General features: G+C 49.8%; 1 protein-coding gene across 1 annotated transcript in view; it reads right to left on the bottom strand.

Moving 5' to 3' along the window:
- PLCB3 (phospholipase C beta 3) overlaps nucleotides 1-4,947 on the bottom strand; it is a 40,002-nt gene extending 35,055 nt beyond the window's left edge. The window contains exon 1 of the mRNA XM_038764759.1: nucleotides 4,811-4,947. Within this exon, the coding sequence (XP_038620687.1) occupies nucleotides 4,811-4,909 (99 nt within the window). The 5' untranslated portion in view covers nucleotides 4,910-4,947. The remainder of the gene's footprint in view (nucleotides 1-4,810) is intronic.
- Nucleotides 4,948-17,960: the final 13,013 nt, after the last annotated feature.

The following is a 17,960-nucleotide window of genomic DNA, read 5'->3' as shown; positions in this document are numbered from 1 at the left end:
CCCCCTCCTACCTCACCTCCCTTCTGTCCTTCTCCAGCCCAGCCCGCACCCTCCGCTCCTCTGCCACCGCTCACCTCCTCACCGTGCCTCATTCTCGCCCGTCCCGCCGTCGACCCCCGGTCCACGTCCTTCCCCTGGCCCGGAACGCCCTCCCTCCGCACATCTGCCAAGCTAGCTCTCTTCCTCCCTCCAAAGCCCTACTGAGAGCTCACCTCCTCCAAGAGGCCTTCCCAGACTGGGCTCCCCTTTTCCTCTCCTCCTCCCCATCCCCCCCCGCCCTACCTCCTTCCCCTCCCCACAGCACCTGTATATATGTTTGTACAGATGTATTACTCAATTTATTTTACTTGTACATATTTACTATTCTATTTATTTTGTTCATGATGTGCATCTAGCTTTCTTTCTATTTATTCTGATGACCCTGTCCACATGTTTTGTGTTGTTGTCCGTCTCCCCCTTCTAGACTGCGAGCCCGTTGTTGGGTCGGGCCCCGTCTCTATATGCTGCCAACTTGTACTTCCCAAGCGCTTAGTACAGTGTTCAGCACACAGTAAGCGCTCCATAAATACGATTGAATGAACGAATGAAGGCCTGGGACCAACCCCCTTTGGCCGAAGGACCCCGGGCAGTTTGGCTCCGATTTAGAAGAGTGGGTCTACCCTCGGGTGGGCTGGTTTTCCAGATCCCCGGGACTAACAGGGTTCTTCCAGCAAGGTGGGAACTGTCTGACCGGTGGGTTCTTTGGTTATTGGCGCTCCCCGGGATGTTGGCCGCTTGGCCCCACAGAGGCTTCTCCTGGGCTCCCGTCGACTCCGCCCTCTCTATCCCTCTTTCCCTGGACTCCGCAACCACCCCCTAAGGCCTCTCCAAACCTCCCCCTCATTTCCCCCCTCCACCAGCAAACCTGCCCGCCTTCTGTCTCCCTCACACCCCCTCGTCTCTCCTCCTTGGGGAAAGGATGAGCAGCTCTCCCCTTGTTCATTCATTCAGTCGTATTTATTGAGCGCTTACTGTGTGCACAGCACTGGACTAAGCGCTTGGGAAGTACAAGTCGGTAACATGTAGAGACGGTCCCTACCCAACAACGGGCGCACAATCTAGAAGGGGGAGACGGACGACAAAACAAAACACTGAGACAGGGCCCGCTTGATGGGGAAGGGCTCCTTGGACTTGGGCTGGGGGCGGACGGGGATCTGCAAATCCCATGAGCATCTCTAGAGATGGCGGGGTTGGCAAGGAAGAGGGGATCAAAGGGAGATACACTTTCACCTCTTATTTATATTTCCCTTCTCCAAATTCTCCGTCTCTTTTCCTCCCACCCCCACCCTCTTCCTGCTTTCCACCTCTCCCTTCCCACTACAGACCCTGCCAGCGAAGCAGCGTGGCTCAGTGGGAAGAGCCCGGGGTTTAGAGTCAGAGGTCAGGGGTTCAAATCCCGGCTCTGCCAACTGTCAGCTGGGTGACTTTGGGGGAGTCACTTTCATTCATTCATTCATTCAATCGTATTTATTGAGCGCTTACTGTGTGCAGAGCACTGTACTAAGCGCTTGGGAAGTACAAGTTGGCAACATATAGAGACGGTCCCTACCCAACAGCAGGCTCAGAGTCTAGAAGTGGGGGGGGGGGGGGCGGGGGTGAATGCTCACAGCCTAGAAGAGGGAGACAGAGAACAAAACCAAACATACTAACAAAATAAAATAAATAGAATAGATATGTACAAGATAAATAAATAAATAAATAGAGTAATAAATATGTACAAACATATATACATATATACAGGTGCTGTGGGGAAGGGAAGGAGGAAAGATGGGGGAGAGGGAGAGGGGGATGAGGGGAAGAGGAAGGAAGGGGCTCAGTCTGGGAAGGCCTCCTGGAGGAGGTGAGCTCTCAGTAGGGCCTTGAAGGGAGGAAGAGAGCTAGCTCGGCGGATGGGCAGAGGGAGGGCACTGTGTGCAGAGCACTGTACTAAGCGCTTGGGAAGTACAAGTTGGCAACATATAGAGACAGTCCCTACCCAACAGCGGGCTCACAGTCTAGAAGCAGGGGGGTTGGGGGTGAAGTCACTTCACTTCTCTGGGCCTCAGTGACTTCATTCATTCATTCAATCATATTTATTGAGTGCTTACTGTGTGCACAGCACTGTACTAAGCGCTTGGGAAGTACAAGTCGGCAACCTATAGAGACGGTCCCTACCCAACAGCGGGCTCACAGTCTAGAAGGGGGCGGGGGGTGAAGTCACTTCACTTCTCTGGGCCTCAGTTCCCTCATCTGGAAAATGGGGATGAAGACTGTGAGCCCCACGTGGGACCACCTGATCGCCTTGTATCCCCCCCAGCGCTCGGAACATAGGAAGCGCTGAACAAATACCATCATTATTGTTAGTATTATTGTCAAGAAGGGAGATCCAGAATAAGGGCCGGGAGCTCGCCACTCCTCAGGTCTGGCCCCAGCTCCTCCTCCACCCCACGCACCCCATTTTCCCTGGCTCCCAGCCATCCCCTCCCCATCCCTTCTTCTTTCCTCAGTCTTCCCTCCCCCTCTTGCTGCTCCTGACACCCAAAACCCCGGCTCCCCCAACCCTGTACCGGGCCCCCAGACCGTCTTCTCCCGGGCTCCTACTTCCTTATTTGGGTTTATCACGGCAGAAGGAAAAGGAGAAACTTTTCGAAACTTTCCCGACCGAGGCCAGGCTGGTCCTGGGACAGGAGTGGGGGGCTCCTGGCGGTCCCCCGACACTCACACCCACAATCTTCCTTATCACACCTGCTCCCCTTGGCCACACACACCCACCCCAGCCCTCTCTTCTCCTCCAAAATGGACCAGGCTTCCCCTGCCCCACCCTGCCGGAAAGGAGAAAGGGCTCTGCCAGGCCTCAGGCCCAACTCCTCTCCGGGATCTAACTTGGGGAAGGGAAGGGAGAGGACGGGAACTGTAATTCATTCAATCGTATTTATTGGGCGCTTAACTGTGTGCACAGCACTGGACTAAGCGTACAAGTTGGCAACGTACGCATTCATTCAATCGTATTTATCGAAAGCTTCCTGTGGGCAGAGCACTGTACTGGGCGCTTGGGAAGTACAAGTTGGCAACATATAGGGATGGGGGGCAGGCGGGGAGGTGGAGGAAAGGCGGGGAAAGGAGAAACAGGGATACGGGGAAGACAGGGGGGGACGTGGGTAGAGGTGGGGCGACAGGGACCGGGAAAGAAGGAACAGAGGCGGAGGGAGAGAGGGATTGGGGGGAGCAGAGAGGAAGAATTCAGGAAAAGAGACAATCGTGGTGGTGTGGGGGGGGTGGCAGAGGGGACCAAGGAGGGGGACAGAGGAAACACTGAGGCAGCAGAAGCCAGAGGGAGGATCTGAAGGCTGGGGGGAACAGAAGGGTTGGGGGGGGCGTCTCAAAGGCCAGGGCATCGTTTTTTTTTGGGGGGGGGGCGGGGGTAGGGGGAGCGACCCCAGCAGAGGGGCCCAGAGGAAGGGGGGGGGGGGGGAAATGAACACAAAAGATTTCCTGGGGGACAAAGTCTTCCAGAGGAGTGGGGGACGAAGTCCCTTGAAAGGGGAGTCTCCGAGGAGAACAAAGTCTCCCTGTCTTAAGGGGAAACCGCGTGCAATGATGGAATGAGGGGTGGGGGGAGACGGGAAACAATATGCGGGAGAAAGAAGGGGAAGGATCGGAGAGGAGAACGGGGGCCGCATGGCTCCCAGGGAGAGGAGAAAAGGGGGTGTCACGGGGGGGCCCCTTGGTGGCCAGTGACCGTCCCTGTTGCCGATCTGTCCTTCCCAAGCGTTTAATCCACTGCTCTGCACACAGTAAGCGCTCAATAAATGCGACTCAATGAATGAATGAATGAATGAATAGAAAAGGGGGTGGGGGAAGTTGGGGGGCAGGGCAGAAGGAGGGGCGCAAAGGGGCGTCGGGAGCGCTTTTCTTTCATTCACTCAATCGTATTTATTGAGCGCTTACTGTGTGCAGAGCACTGGACTAAGCGCTTGGGAAGTACAAGTCGGCAACATCTAGAGACGGTCCTGACCCAACATTCATTCATTCAATCGTATTTATTGAGCGCTTACTGTGTGCAGAGCACTGGACTAAGCGCTTGGGAAGTACAAGTCGGCAACATCTAGAGACGGCCCCTACCCAACATTCATTCATTCATTCATTCAATCGTATTTATTGAGCGCTTACTGTGCGGAGAGCACTGGACTAAGCGCTTGGAAGTACAATCAATCAATCAATCGTATTTATTGAGCGCTTACTGTGTGCAGAGCACTGGACTAAGCGCTTGGGAAGTACAATCAATCAATCAATCGTATTTATTGAGCGCTTACTGTGTGCAGGGCACTGTACTAAGCGCTTGGGAAGGACAAGTCGGCAACATCTAGAGACGGTCCCTACCCAACATTCATTCAATGGTATTTATTGAGCGCTTACTGTGTGCAGAGCACTGGACTAAGCGCTTGGGAAGTATAAGTTTGCAACACGTAGAGACGGTCCCTACCCAACAGCGGGCTCACAGTCTGGAAGGGGGAGACAGAGAACGAAACATATTAACCAAATAAAATAAATATGTCCCAATCGAATGAACAGACTGATCAATATGCAGAGAGTAAGCGCTTGGCCTGGTGAATAATGATGAATTATTCCCCCTTTTAGACTGTGAGCCCACTGTTGGGTAGGGACTGTCTCTATGTGATGCCAATTTGTACTTCCCAAGCGCTTAGTACAGTGCTCTGCACATAGTAAGCGCTCAATAAATACGATTGATTGATTGATTGATTGATGAATGGGGGGGGTGGAGGTCACTCACCTCGTCCCACTTGATGAACTTGCTGCCCCGCCGTAGGAGGTCGGGGACGGTGGGGGGCTCCAGCTGCAGCGCGTGGACCCCGGGGCGCGCGCCGGCCATGGGTCCGTCCGTCCGGCCGGCCGGCAGGGCGCTCAGCACAGCGCTCAGCACAACGTTCAGCACAGCGCTCAGCACACCACGGCCTGCGGCCGCCCCAAGCAGGGCCCGGACGGACGGAGGAGGAGGAGTGGCCGGCAGGGGGCGTGGTCGGGGAAAGTAGGGGGCGTGGCCTCGGGAGACCGGGCTCCGCCCCCCGGACGGCCCGCCTGTCAATCAACCCGGCGGGCGGGAGGGCGGTCCGTCAGTGGGGGGGGGGGCGAGCGCGCGCGCATGCGCACCCCCCCGGCCTCGCGCCTTCCCCCTTTCCCGCCTTTCCACCTCCCCTCAGGCCGGGCCTTCGACGCCGGGCCTTGGGTGAGGGACGGGAAATGATCATGATAATAATAATAATAATAATAATAATGGCTTTTTTAAGCGCTTACTATGTGCAAAGCACTGTTCTAAGCGCTGGGGAGGTTACCAGGTGATCAGGCTGTCCCACCGGGGGATCACAGTCTTTAATGATAGCATTTATTAAGCGCTCACTATGTGCCAAGCACTGTTCTAAGCGCCGGGGAGGTTACAAGGTGATCAGGTTGTCCCACGGGGGGCTCACAGTCTTCATCCCCATTTTACGGATGAGGGAACTGAGGCCCAGAGAAGTGAAGTGACTTGCCCAAAGGCATTTATTAAGCGCTTATTATGTGCAAAGCACTGTTCTAAGCGCTGGGGAGCTTACAAGGTGATGAGGTTGTCCCACGGGGGGCATGCGCCACCCCGGCCTCACGCCTTCCCCCTTTCCCGCCTTTCCGCCTCCCCTCAGGCCGGGCCTTCGACGCCGGGCCTTGGGTGAGGGACGGGAAATGATAATGACAATAAAATAATAATAATAATAATAATAATAATAGTATTTTTAAGCGCTTACTATGTGCAAAGCACTGTTCTAAGCGCTGGGGAGGTTACCAGGTGATCAGGTTGTCCCACCGGGGGATCACAGTCTTCATCCCCATGTGACAGGTGACAGAACTGAGGCACAGAGAATACTACCACTACTGCTACTACTAATGATAATAATAATGGTATTTATTAAGCGCTTACTATGTGCAAGGCACTGTTCTAAGTGCTGGGGAGGTTACCAGGTGATCAGGTTGTCCCACCGGAAGATCACAGTCTTCATCCTCATGTGACAGGTGAGGGAACTGAGGCACAGAGAATACTACTACTACTACTACTACTACTACTACTACTACTACTACTACTACTACTACTACTACTACTAATAATAATAATAATAATAATAATAATAATAGTATTTATTAAGCACTTACTATGTGCAAGGCACTGCTCTAAGCGCTGGGGAGGTTACCAGGTGATCAGGTTGTCCCATCGGGGGATCACAGTCTTCATCCCCATTTGACAAGTGAGGGAACTGAGGCACAGAGAATACTAATACTACTACTACTACTACTACTACTAATAATAATAATAATGGTATTTATTAAGCGCTTACTATGTGCAAGGCACTGTTCTAAGCGCTGGGGAGGTTACCAGGTGATCAGGTTTTCCCACTGGAGGATCACAGTCTTCATCCCCATTTGACAGATGAGGGAACTGAGGCACGAGAATAGTGATAATAATAATAATAATAATGGCATTTGTTAAGGGCTTACTATGTGCAAAGCACTGTTCTAAGGGCTGGGGAGCTTACAAGGTGATGAGGTTGTCCCACGGGGGGCTCACAGTCTTCATCCCCATTTTACAGATGAGGGAACTGAGGCCCAGAGAAGTGAAGTGACTTGCCCAAAGTCACCCAGCTGACAAGTGGTAGAGTCGGGATTTGAACCCATGACCTCTGACTCCAAAACCCGGGCTCTTTCCACTGAGCCACGCTCCTTCTCATCCCGATTTGACAGGTGAGGGAACTGAGGCAAGAGAATAATGATAATAATAATAATAATAATAATAATAATAACATTTGTTAAGGGCTTACTATGTGCAAGGCACTGTTCTAAGCGCTAGGGAGGTTACCAGGTGATCAGGCTGTCCCACCAGGGGATCACAGTCTTCATCCCCATTTGACAGGTGACAGAACTGAGGCACAGAGAATACTACTACTACTACTACTACTACTACTACTAATGATAATAATAATAATAATGGTATTTATTAAGCACTTACTATGTGCAAGGCACTGTTCTAAGCACTGGGGAGGTTACAAGGTGATCAGGTTGTCCCACCGGGGGATCACAGTCTTCATCCCCATGTGACAGGTAAGGGAACTGAGGCATAGAGAATACTACTGCTACTACTACTACTATTACTAATAATAATAATGGCATTTATTAAGTACTTACTATGTGCAAAGCACTGTTCTAAGCACTGGGGAGGTTACCAGGTGATCAGGTTGTCCCACCGGGGGATCACAGTCTTCATCTCCATTTGACAGATGAGGGAACTGAGGCACAGCGAATAATAATAATAATAATAATAATAATGGCATTTGTTAAGCGCTTACTATGTGCAAAGCACTGTTCTAAGCACTGGGGAGGTTACAAAGTGATCAAGTTGTCCCACGGGGGGCTCACAGTTTTAATCCCCATTTTCCAGATGAGGGAACTGAGGCACAGAGAAGTTAAGTGATTTGCCCAAAGTCACACAGCTGACAAGTAGCGGAGCCAGGATTTGAACCCATCACCTCTGACTCCAAAGCCCGGGCTCTTTCCATTGAGCCACGCTGCTTACTTGCCCAAAGTCACACAGCTGACAATTGGCAGAGCTGGGATTTGAACCCATGACCTCTGACTCCAGAGCCCGGGCTGGCCACCCCCTCCTCCCTTTCCCCGAACCCAGACCACTTATTCATTCATTCCATCGTCTTTATTGAGCACCTACCGTGTGCAGAGCACTGGACTAAGCGCTTGGGAAGGACAAATCAGCAGCTTTATAGAGCGGGTCCCGACCCAACGACGGGCTCGCAGTCTAGAAGCGGGAGACAAGCAACCAAACAAAACACGGAGACGGGGGTCAAAATCGTCAGAATAAATAGAATTATAGCTCGATGCACATCATTAACAAAGTAAATAGTAAATATGTGAAGGATGTGTGAAGCAGCGTGGCTCAGTGGAAAGAGCACCGGCTTTGGAGTCAGAGGTCGTGGGTTCAAATTCGGCTCCGCCACTTGTCAGCTGCGTGACTTTGGGCAAGTCACTTCACTTCTCTGGGCCTCAGTGACCTCATCTGGAAAATGGGGATTAAGACTGTGAGCCCCATGTGGGGCAACCTGATCACCTTGTATACCACCCCCAGCGCTTAGAACAGTATTTTGCACATAGTAAGTGCTTAATAAATGCCATTACTATTATTATTATAATTCAGTTTTTCCATTTTGATGCCACTGATGCGTCTACTTGTTTTGTTGTCTGTCTCCCCCTTCTAGACTATGAGCCCGATGTTGGGGAGGGATTGTCTCTCTGTTGTTGAATTGTACTTTCCAAGCGGTTAGTACAGTGCTCTGCACATAGTAATAATACTAATAATGATGACATTTATCAAGCGCTTACTATGTGCAAAGCACTGTTCTAAGCTCTGGGGATTACAAGGTGATCAGGTTTTCCCACGAGGGGCTCACAGTCTTCATCCCCATTTTACAGATAAGGTCACTGAGGCCCAAAAAAGTGAAGTGACTTGCCCAAAGTCACACAGCTGACAACTGGCGGAGCCGGAATTTGAACCCATGACATCTGACTCCAAAGCCCGGGCTCTTTCCACTAAGCCTTGCTGCTTCTCATGTTGTTGAATTGTACTTTCCAAGCGCTTAGTACAGTGCTCTGCACACAGTAAGCGCTCAATAAATATGATTGAATGAATGAATGAATGGGAGATGAAGGATGAGAACATCAAGATCATCATCATCATCAATCGTATTTATTGAGCGCTTACTATGTGCACAGCACTGTACTAAGCACTTGGGAAGTACAAATTGGCAACATATAGAGACAGTCCCTACCCAACAGTGGGCTCACAGTCTAAAAGGGGAAGACAGAGAACAAAACCAAACATACTAACAAAATAAAATAAATAGAATAGATATGTACAAGTCAAACAAACAAATAAATAAATAGAGTAATACATATGTACAAACATATATACATATATACAGGTGCTGTGGGGAAGGGAATGAGGTAAGAACATTAGAGAGCCAAGGAAGCAGGAAACAAAATTCTTAAAATCAATCCACCAATTGTAATTGTTGAGTGCTTACTGTGTGCCGAGCATTCATTCATTCATTCAATCAATCAATCAATTAATCGTATTTATTGAGCGCTTACTGTGTGCAGAGCACTGTACTAAGCACTTGGGAAGTACAAGTTGGCAACATATAGAGACAGTCCCTACCCAACAGTGGGCTCACAGTCTAAAAGGGGGCTCACAGTCATATTTATTGAGCGCTTACTGTGTGCAGGGCACTTGGGAAGTACAAGTCGGCAACATCTAGGACGGTCCCTACCCAACAACGGGCTCACAGTCTAGAAGGGGGAGACAGACGACAAAACAAAACACTGTACTAAGCGCTTGGGAAAGTATACGGTAGCAGAGTTGGCGGACACAGTCTCTGTCCAACAAGTGAAGAGCTTTTTTGAAGTGGGGCGGGCAGGGAGCAGCGTTGCCTAGTGGAAAGAGCACCAGTCTGGGTGTCAGAGGACCTGGGTTCTAATCGCAGCTCTCCCACTCTCCTGTTGTGTGCTCTGGCACAAACCACTTAACTTTTGGCGCCTCAGTTCCCTCGTCTGCAAAATGTGGGTTTGATCCCTACTTAGACAGCAAGCCTGATTGCTGTGGGACCTGATTTTCTTGTATCTTGTCTTATGCTGTCGAATCGTCTCCGACCCACGGACGCATCTCTCCCAGAACGTCCCGCCTCCATCTGCAATCGCTCTGGCAGTGTATCCATTCATTCATTCAATCGTATTTATTGAGCGCTTACTGTGTGCTGAGCACTTAAGCGCCTGGGAAGTACAAGTTGGCGACATATAGAGACAGTCCCTGCCCAACAGTGGGCTCACAGTCTAGAAGAGTGGGTATTCATAGAGTTTTCTTGTTCAAAATACGGACCCCCAGCGCTTATAGTGCCTGACACATAGTAAACATCTAACAAAGCCATAGTTATTATTATCATTATTAGATAAAGTCACCTCCTGGGGAGGAGTAGGCAAAGTTCCTGAAGTGAGGGAGAGTCTTGGGGGCAAAGTCCTCGGTTTTGTTGGGAAAACTAACTCTGAAGGGGGAGGGAATGGGGAGAGGCAGAACAGAAAAAATCAGAGAACTTCTCCAGCGCCTGCTCCCTTCCCTCCCTCCCTGGCGATGGGGTACCCCAGGCTCTGCCCCCTCTGCCAGAATCCAGCTGCCCTGGAGTTGATCTCTGCGCTGACCGATAACAGGGGAATAGCAAGATGAAAAGACGGGCAAGACAGACGAGGTACGATTCAAGCGCAGGAAAGAAAACGCAGAAGAAGCCGAAGGGGCAGGAGGGGATCGTGGAGCAGGCTTAGGGCATGAGACGTCCGTCTCCTGTGTCTGAAGAGGGGGCAGGGGCAAACTCAGGAAGCTCCAGGCTTATTGATTTGCCAAGCAGGACGGGGAGTCTGTTCTCCCGAGAGCTGCATCCCAAGGGGGCTGCTTTTCCGGTTAGAAGGCTGTTGTGCTTTTGGCCACTTTATCCCCGGTAATGGGGCTGGGTAATAATTGTGGAATAGAGAGGCCTGGCGCCTTCTCAGACCACCCCTCCCTCCCATTAACCACATCTTCTCTATCCCCAGCGGCACCAAACTGAAAACAACATTAGGCGGAGGGTAGTTGGGGAGGGGAGGGGGCTGGGGGTCAGAATGAGGCTGGGGGAGGAAGCCATGGGAGGCTAAGAACCGAACGTTTAGCTTCTCTGGAGAGGAGAGCCAGAGCCGTAGCACGAGAGTCCTCAATTCTGGTAAGGGAGCAGGAATTCGGAAGGAGTGCTTAGGAGTGGGGGGCTGGGGAAGGAGGGAGGGGGTCTGGTGATCCGCGTAGATTAGAGAAATTGCTGGAAATCGGTATGTTGCGTGTTCCTTTTCTGTCTCCAATTGATACCCCTCTGTGGCCCACTGGGTCTTTCGGTTTCTTTCCTCGGTTGCGTTGGCCGTGGGGATCTCAGTCCCTGAGGGAGGGGCAGAGCCCAGAGATTAAACCCTAAAAGGGACAAAGTAGAAACGGGGGTTGTCCCTGAAAGAGGAACGGGTGTCAAGGGAAACCGTCAGTCGGCGAATCGGATTTATTGAGCGCTTACTGTGTGCAGAGCACTGTATTAAGCACTTCGGAGAGAACGATAGAACAAGAGCCAGTAGACCTGTTCCCTGCCCACAGTGAGCTTGCAGTCTAGAGGACAAGTTCACAGCCTCCGTAGGGAGAGCCACAGACCAGACTCAATCGATCATTCCCAACCAGGGGCTAGGGTATCGCACAAAAGGCTAGATGGTGCTGGGTTAAGACTTTTCAAAGTTTTCCTTTCTAAGGGAGGAGAATCTTGCTTGAGATAACTACTAAGTTTCTTTAATGTAATGGCTTACTGTTCAAGGTTGCTGTATCTCTCTCAGTGTCGTTTCAGTTCTCCATTCTGGAAATGTCAGCTGTTCCCTGCTCTCCGGAGACTGCTTCCAGTAACACAAAATGGAACTCGAATTTCACCTGAGTGCCGGATCTTCTCCCCTCACCCAGAATCCAGCCGGCCTGGAGTTGCTCTCCGCCCTGACTGATAACGGAGGGGCCTGCGATGGCCAGAGGAGAGAAAGGGCAAGGCGGACTAGGTAAAATTCAAGTTCAAGAAAGAAAGCCCCGGGGACCTCAGAGGTAGGAGGGGGCTGAAGACAGGGCAGCCACGGGGGTGCGAGGCAGTAAGGAGAAGCAGTGTGGCCTAGTGGAAAAAGCCTGAGCCTGGGAGATGGAGGGCTTGCCCTAATCCCGGCTGTGCCACTTGTCTGCTGTGTGACCCTGGGCAAGTCGCCTCCCTTCTCTGGGCCCACCACCCTCATCCGTAAAGTAAGGATTAAGATTATGTCTCCCCCTTCTAATAATAATAATGTTGGTATTTGTGAGTGTGAGCCCGCTGTTGGGTAGGGACCGTCTCTATACGTTGCCAACTTGTACTTCCCAAGCGCTTAGTACGGTGCTCTGCACACAGTAAGCGCTCAATAAATACGATTGAACGAATGAATGAATGAATGAAGACCGTGAGCCCTGTGTGGGACAGGGACTGAGTCCCACCAGTGGAGAGAGCCCGGGCTTTGGAGTCAGAGGTCGTGGGTTCAAATCCCGGCTCTGCCACTTGTCAGCTGTGTGACCTTGGGCAAGTCACTTAACTTCTCTGGGCCTCAGTTCCCTCATCTGGAAAATGGGGATGAAGACTGTGAGCCCCACGTGGGACAACCTGATTATCTTGTATCTACCCCAGCGCTTAGAACAGTGCTTGGCACATAGTAAGCGCTTAACAAATACCAACTTTATTGTTATTATTATTATTATTATCTGACTGGAGGGAAGAATCAAAGTGGCTCTCACTGTATCTACCTCAGCACTTAGTACAGTGCTTAGCACATAGTGCTCAATAAATACGATTGAATGAATAAAGAAAGAGCAAATCAGCGCTTGGATAGGAAATTTAAAAAGCTGGATAATCCAGAATCTCTTCACCCACAGTTCGCTTCCTAGTAAGGGATAAGAAATGAAAGCCATCCATGAAAACCTCTGCCATGCGAATGTATTATTTCCTCCAATAACGATTGTTATTTTTCCTTTCCAAATGTAGAATTTCTCTTCCCACCCAGGTCATCTGCCCACTCACTTAACCTCTCTGGGCCTCAGTTACCTCATCTGTAAAATGGGGATTAAGACTGTGAGCCCCACGTGGGACAACCTGATCACCTTGTATCCCCCCAGTGCTTAGAACAGTGCTTTGCACATGGTAAGCGCTTAATAAATGCCATCATTATTATTATTATTATTATTATTATAGAAGGCAGAAGCAGAGTGGCGTAATGGATAGAGCCTGGGCCTAGAAGTCAGAAGGTTGTGGGTTCTAATTCTGCCTCTGCCACTTGTGTGACCTTGGGCAAGTCACTTCACTTCTCTAGGCCTCAGTTCCTTCATCCTTAAAATGGGGATTAAGAGCATGAGCCCCATTTGGGACAGGGACTGTGTCCAATCTGATTAACTTGTACCTACCCAAGCGCTTAGTACGGTGCCTGGCCCATAGTAAGTGCTTAACAAATACCATATATCATTATTATTACTAATAAACGCTCAACAAATACCACAGCTATTGCTGTATCTCTCTAAGTGTCGTTTCAGTTCTCCATTCTGGAAACGTCAGCTGTTCCCTGCTCTCCGGAGACTGCTTCCAGTAACACAATTTGCCAACTCGTTGCCAACTTGTACTTCCCAAGCGCTTAGTCCAGTGCTCTGCACACAGTAAGCGCTCAATAAATACGATTGAATGAATGAATGAACACAAAATGGAACTCGAATTTCACCCGAGTGCCGGATCTGCCCCCTCACCCAGAATCCAGCCGGCCTGGAGTTGCTCTCCGCCCTGACGGATAACGGAGGGGCCTGCGATGGCCAGATGAGAGAAAGGGCAAGGCGGACCAGGTAAGATTCAAGTTGAAGACCCGTGACCTTGGGCAAGTCGCTTACCTCCTCTGTGCCTCAGTTTCCTCAACTGTAAAACGGGGATTCAATCCTCCTCGCTCTTACTTGGACCGTGAGCCCCATGTGGGACGGGAGCTGCGTCCAACGTGATAAATTTGTATCTATTCCGGTGCTTAGAGCAGTGCTTGACACAAAGTAAGCGCTGAACAGATAGCATAAAAAATGGAGAGGCTGGGGGAAGAGCGCCTGTGTCTGTGGAGGGGGCGGGGGTGCTCAGGAAGGTCTAGCTCGCTGCTTTGCCAAGCGGGAAGAGGAGTCTGTTCTCCCGAGAGCTGCATCCCTTGGGGGCTGCTTTTCCGGCTAGACGGCTATTGTGCTTTTGGCCACTTTCTTCATTCCCCAGTAATGGGGCTGTGGAATAATGGTGGAGTGGGAAGGCTTATGCTTTCTCAGCCCACAGAGCACTCGGTGAGCGCCCGAGCATCAGAGTGTTTACTCAGAAGCAACACGGCCTAGCGGAAAGAGCCCGGGCTTGGGAATCAGAGGACCTAGGTTCTAATCGGAGAAGCAGCGTGGCTCAGTGGAAAGAGCATGGGCTTTGGACTCAGAGGTCAGGGGTTCAAATCCCGGCTCCACCAATTAATAATAATAATTAATAAATAATTATGGTATTTATTAAGCACTGGGGGATACAAGGTGATCAGATTGTCCCATGTGGGGCTCACAGTCTTAATACCCATTTTACAGATGAGGGAACTGAGGCCCGGAGAAGTGAAGTGACTTGCCGAAGATCACACAGCTGACAATTGGCAGAGCCAGGATTTGAACCCATGACCTCTGACTCCAAAGTCCCTACTCTTTCCACTGAGCCATGCTGCTGTGTGACTTTGGGCAAGTCACTTCACTTCTCTGGGCCTCAGTTCCCTCATCTGTAAAATGGGGATTAAGACTGTGAGCCCCCCATGGGACAACCTGATCACCTTGTATCCTCCCCAGAACTTAGAACAGTGCTTTGCACATAGTAAGCGCTTAACAAATGCCATCATTATTATTTATTAATCCCAGGTCCCCCCACTTACCTGCCATGTGACCTTGGGCAAGTCACTTCTTCTAGACTGTGAGCCTGTTGTTGGGTAGGGACCGTCTCTATATGTTACCGACTTGTACTTCCAAAGCACTTAGTACAGTGCTCTGCACACAGTAAGCGCTCAATAAATACGATTGAATGAATGAACTTAACTTCTCTGATCCTCAGTTCCCTCCTCTGCATAATGGGGATTCAATACCTGTTCTCCCTCCTACATAGACTGTGAGCCCCAGGTGGAACCCAAGCACGGGCTTGGGAGTCAGAGGTCATGGGTTCTAATCCCGGCTCCGCCACTTCATTCATTCAATCGTATTTATTGAGCGCTTACTGTGTGCAGAGCACTGTACTAAGTGCTAGGGGACTTAACTGTGTGACTTTAGGCAAGTCACTTAACTTCTCTGTGCCTCCGTTCCCTCATCTGGAAGAAGAAGAAGACTGATGGTATTTATTAAGCACTTACTATGCGCAAAGCACTGTTCTAAGCGCTGGGGAGGTTACAAGGTGATCAGGTTGTCCCACGGGGGGCTCACAGTCTTCATCCCCATTTTACAGATGAGGTTACTGAGGCACAGAGAAGTCAAGTGACTTGTCCAAAGTCACACAGCTGACAATTGGCTGGAAAATGGGAATAATAATGATGGCATTTATTAAGCATTTACTATGTGCAAAGCCCTGTTCTAAGCACTGGGGAGGTTACAAGGTGATCAGGTTGTCCCGGGGGGGCTTACAGTCTTAATCCCCATTTTACAGATGAGGCAACTGAGGCCCAGAGAAGTTAAGTCACTTGCCCAAAGTCACACAGCTGACAAGTGGTAGAGCCAGGATTTGAACCCACAACCTCTGACTCCAAAGCCCGTGCTCTTTCCACTGAGCCACGCTGCTTCTCTGAAGACTCTGAGCCCTACATGTGACAACCTGATTAGCTTGTACCTACCCCAGCGCTTAGAACAGTGCTTGGCACATAGTAAGCGCTTAACAAATACCATCATCATCATCATCATTATTATTATTATTATTATTATTGTTACCTTCTATCTTACCCAGTGCTTAGCACAGTCCTTGGTACCTAGTAAGCACTTAACAAATACCACAATTATTATTAGTAGTAGAATTTCTCCCACAGTGTCCGATCCCTATGCAGATGAGGAAAAGAACAAGGAAGACCAGCAGGGAGGTAAGATTGCGGCGCATGTTAGAGGAAAGATATAATAATAATAACTGTGGTATTGGTTCAACACTTACTATGTGCCTGGCCTGTACTAAGCGCTGATCAATACATGATTTGGAGGGGATTAAGGCCAGGTTATAGGCTCGAGAGACAAGGAGGATGGTAATGTTGCCAGTGATGGGAAAGTTAGGTAGTGGAGAGGATTTGGGAGGGAAGATGACTTCAGTCTTAGACATTATCGAATTTAAGGTTCTGAGACATTTCCATGTAGGTTGATTAATTACTGTCCCAGGTGCTTAGTACAGGGCTCTGCACAAAGTCAATGCTCAATAAATACGACTGTGGCTGATTGACTCCCTCACTAGACTGTGAACAGAGAAGGAAAATTAGGATGATCAGAGGGGTAGGGCAGCTTCGGTATGAAGAGGTTGAAGGTTATAAAATCACGGAGGGTGTGGACAAAGCAAAATCAGAATTGAGAATTGTTGTTCACTAGGGATCCCACACTACCAGGAACAGGGAGTATCCGTTGAAGTTGAAGATGATAGGTGTGGTTTTGAACAAAGAGAATATTTTTTCACCCCACCGTGGTGAGCATGTCCTCGGCATTATCCTTAACTCCCCTCTCTCATGCAACCCACAAAATGCCATTATCATCATCATCTTCAAGCCATCGCTAAATCCTGTAGTTCTGCCTTCACAACATCGCCAAAATCCACCCCTTTCTCTCCATCCAAACCGCTACCACATTAATGCAATCACTTATCTTATCCTGCCTTGATTATTGTATCAGCCTCCTTACTGACCTCCCCGCCTCCTGTCTCTCCCCGCTCCAGTCCAACACCACTCTGCTTCCCGGATCATTTTCCTTCAAAATCGTTCAGACCATGTTTCCCCGCTCCTCAAGAAACTCCGGTGGTTGCCCATCCACCTCCGTATCAACAAAAACTTCTCGCCATTGGCTCTAAAGGCACTCGATCACCTTGTCCCCTCCTAACTCACCTTGCTACTCTCCTCCTACAACTCCGCCTGCACATTTTGTTCCCCTAATGCTAACCTTCTCACCGTACTTCGACCTTGTCTATCTTGCCGCCCACCCCTTGCCCACATCCTGCTTCTGGCCTCCCTCTCTCGTACCAGACAGATAATTGCTCTCCTCCACGTCAAGCCTTTATGGAAGACACCTTTCCTCCAAGAAGCCTTCCCTGATTAAGCCCTCCTCTTCTCCACTCCCTTCTGCATCGCCCTGACTCACTCCCTTCCTTCACCCTCCCTTCCATCCTCACAACACACATATGTGTATATCTGTAATTGATTTATTTATGTATTTATGCGTATTAATGTCTATCTCCCTCTCTAGACTGTGAGCTAACTGTGGTCAGGGAGTGTGTCTGTTTGTTGTTGTATTGTGGTCTCCCGAGCGCTTAATATAGTGCTTTGCACACAGTAAGGGCTCAATAAATACGATTGAATGGATGAATGAATGAGCTTATCAATCAACTAATCGATCAAAAGTATTTATTGAACGCCTACTGAAATCAATCCATCAATCAGTGGTGCAGATTGAGGGCTTATTATGTGCAGAGCACTGTGCTAAGCACTGTGGAGAGCACTCTGCTAAGTAGCTGGGAAACTTCAATAGGATTAGCAGAGATGAGAAGCAGCAGGGCCTAGCCCTACTGAGAGCTCACCTCCTCCAGGAGGCCTTCCCAGACTGAGCCCCCTTTTCCTCTCCTCCTCCCCATCCCCTCCGCCCTACCTCCTTCCCCTCCCCACAGCACTCGTATATATATTTGTACAGATTTATGACTCTATTTATTTTACTTGTACATATTTACTAGTCTATTTATTTTGTTAATGATGCGCCTATAGCTATAATTCTATTTGTTCTGACAATTTTGACACCTGTCTACATGTTTTGTTTTGTCGTCTGTCTCCCCCTTCTAGACTGCGCCGCCCGTCGTTGGGTAGGGGCCATCGCTATACGTTGCCAACTTGTACTTCCCAAGCGCTTAGTACAGTGGTCTGCACACAGTAAGCGCTCAATAAATACGATTGAATGAATGAATGAATAGAGCATGGGACTGAGAGTCAGAAGATCGTGGGTTCTAATCCAAGCTGTGCCACTTGTCTGCTGTGTGACC

Source organism: Tachyglossus aculeatus, chromosome 22, assembly GCF_015852505.1.
Source record: "Tachyglossus aculeatus isolate mTacAcu1 chromosome 22, mTacAcu1.pri, whole genome shotgun sequence".
NCBI classification, from domain to species: Eukaryota; Metazoa; Chordata; class Mammalia; order Monotremata; family Tachyglossidae; genus Tachyglossus; species Tachyglossus aculeatus.
Note: the sequence above shows the minus strand (reverse complement) of the source record. Positions and strands in the feature narration are given on the sequence as shown.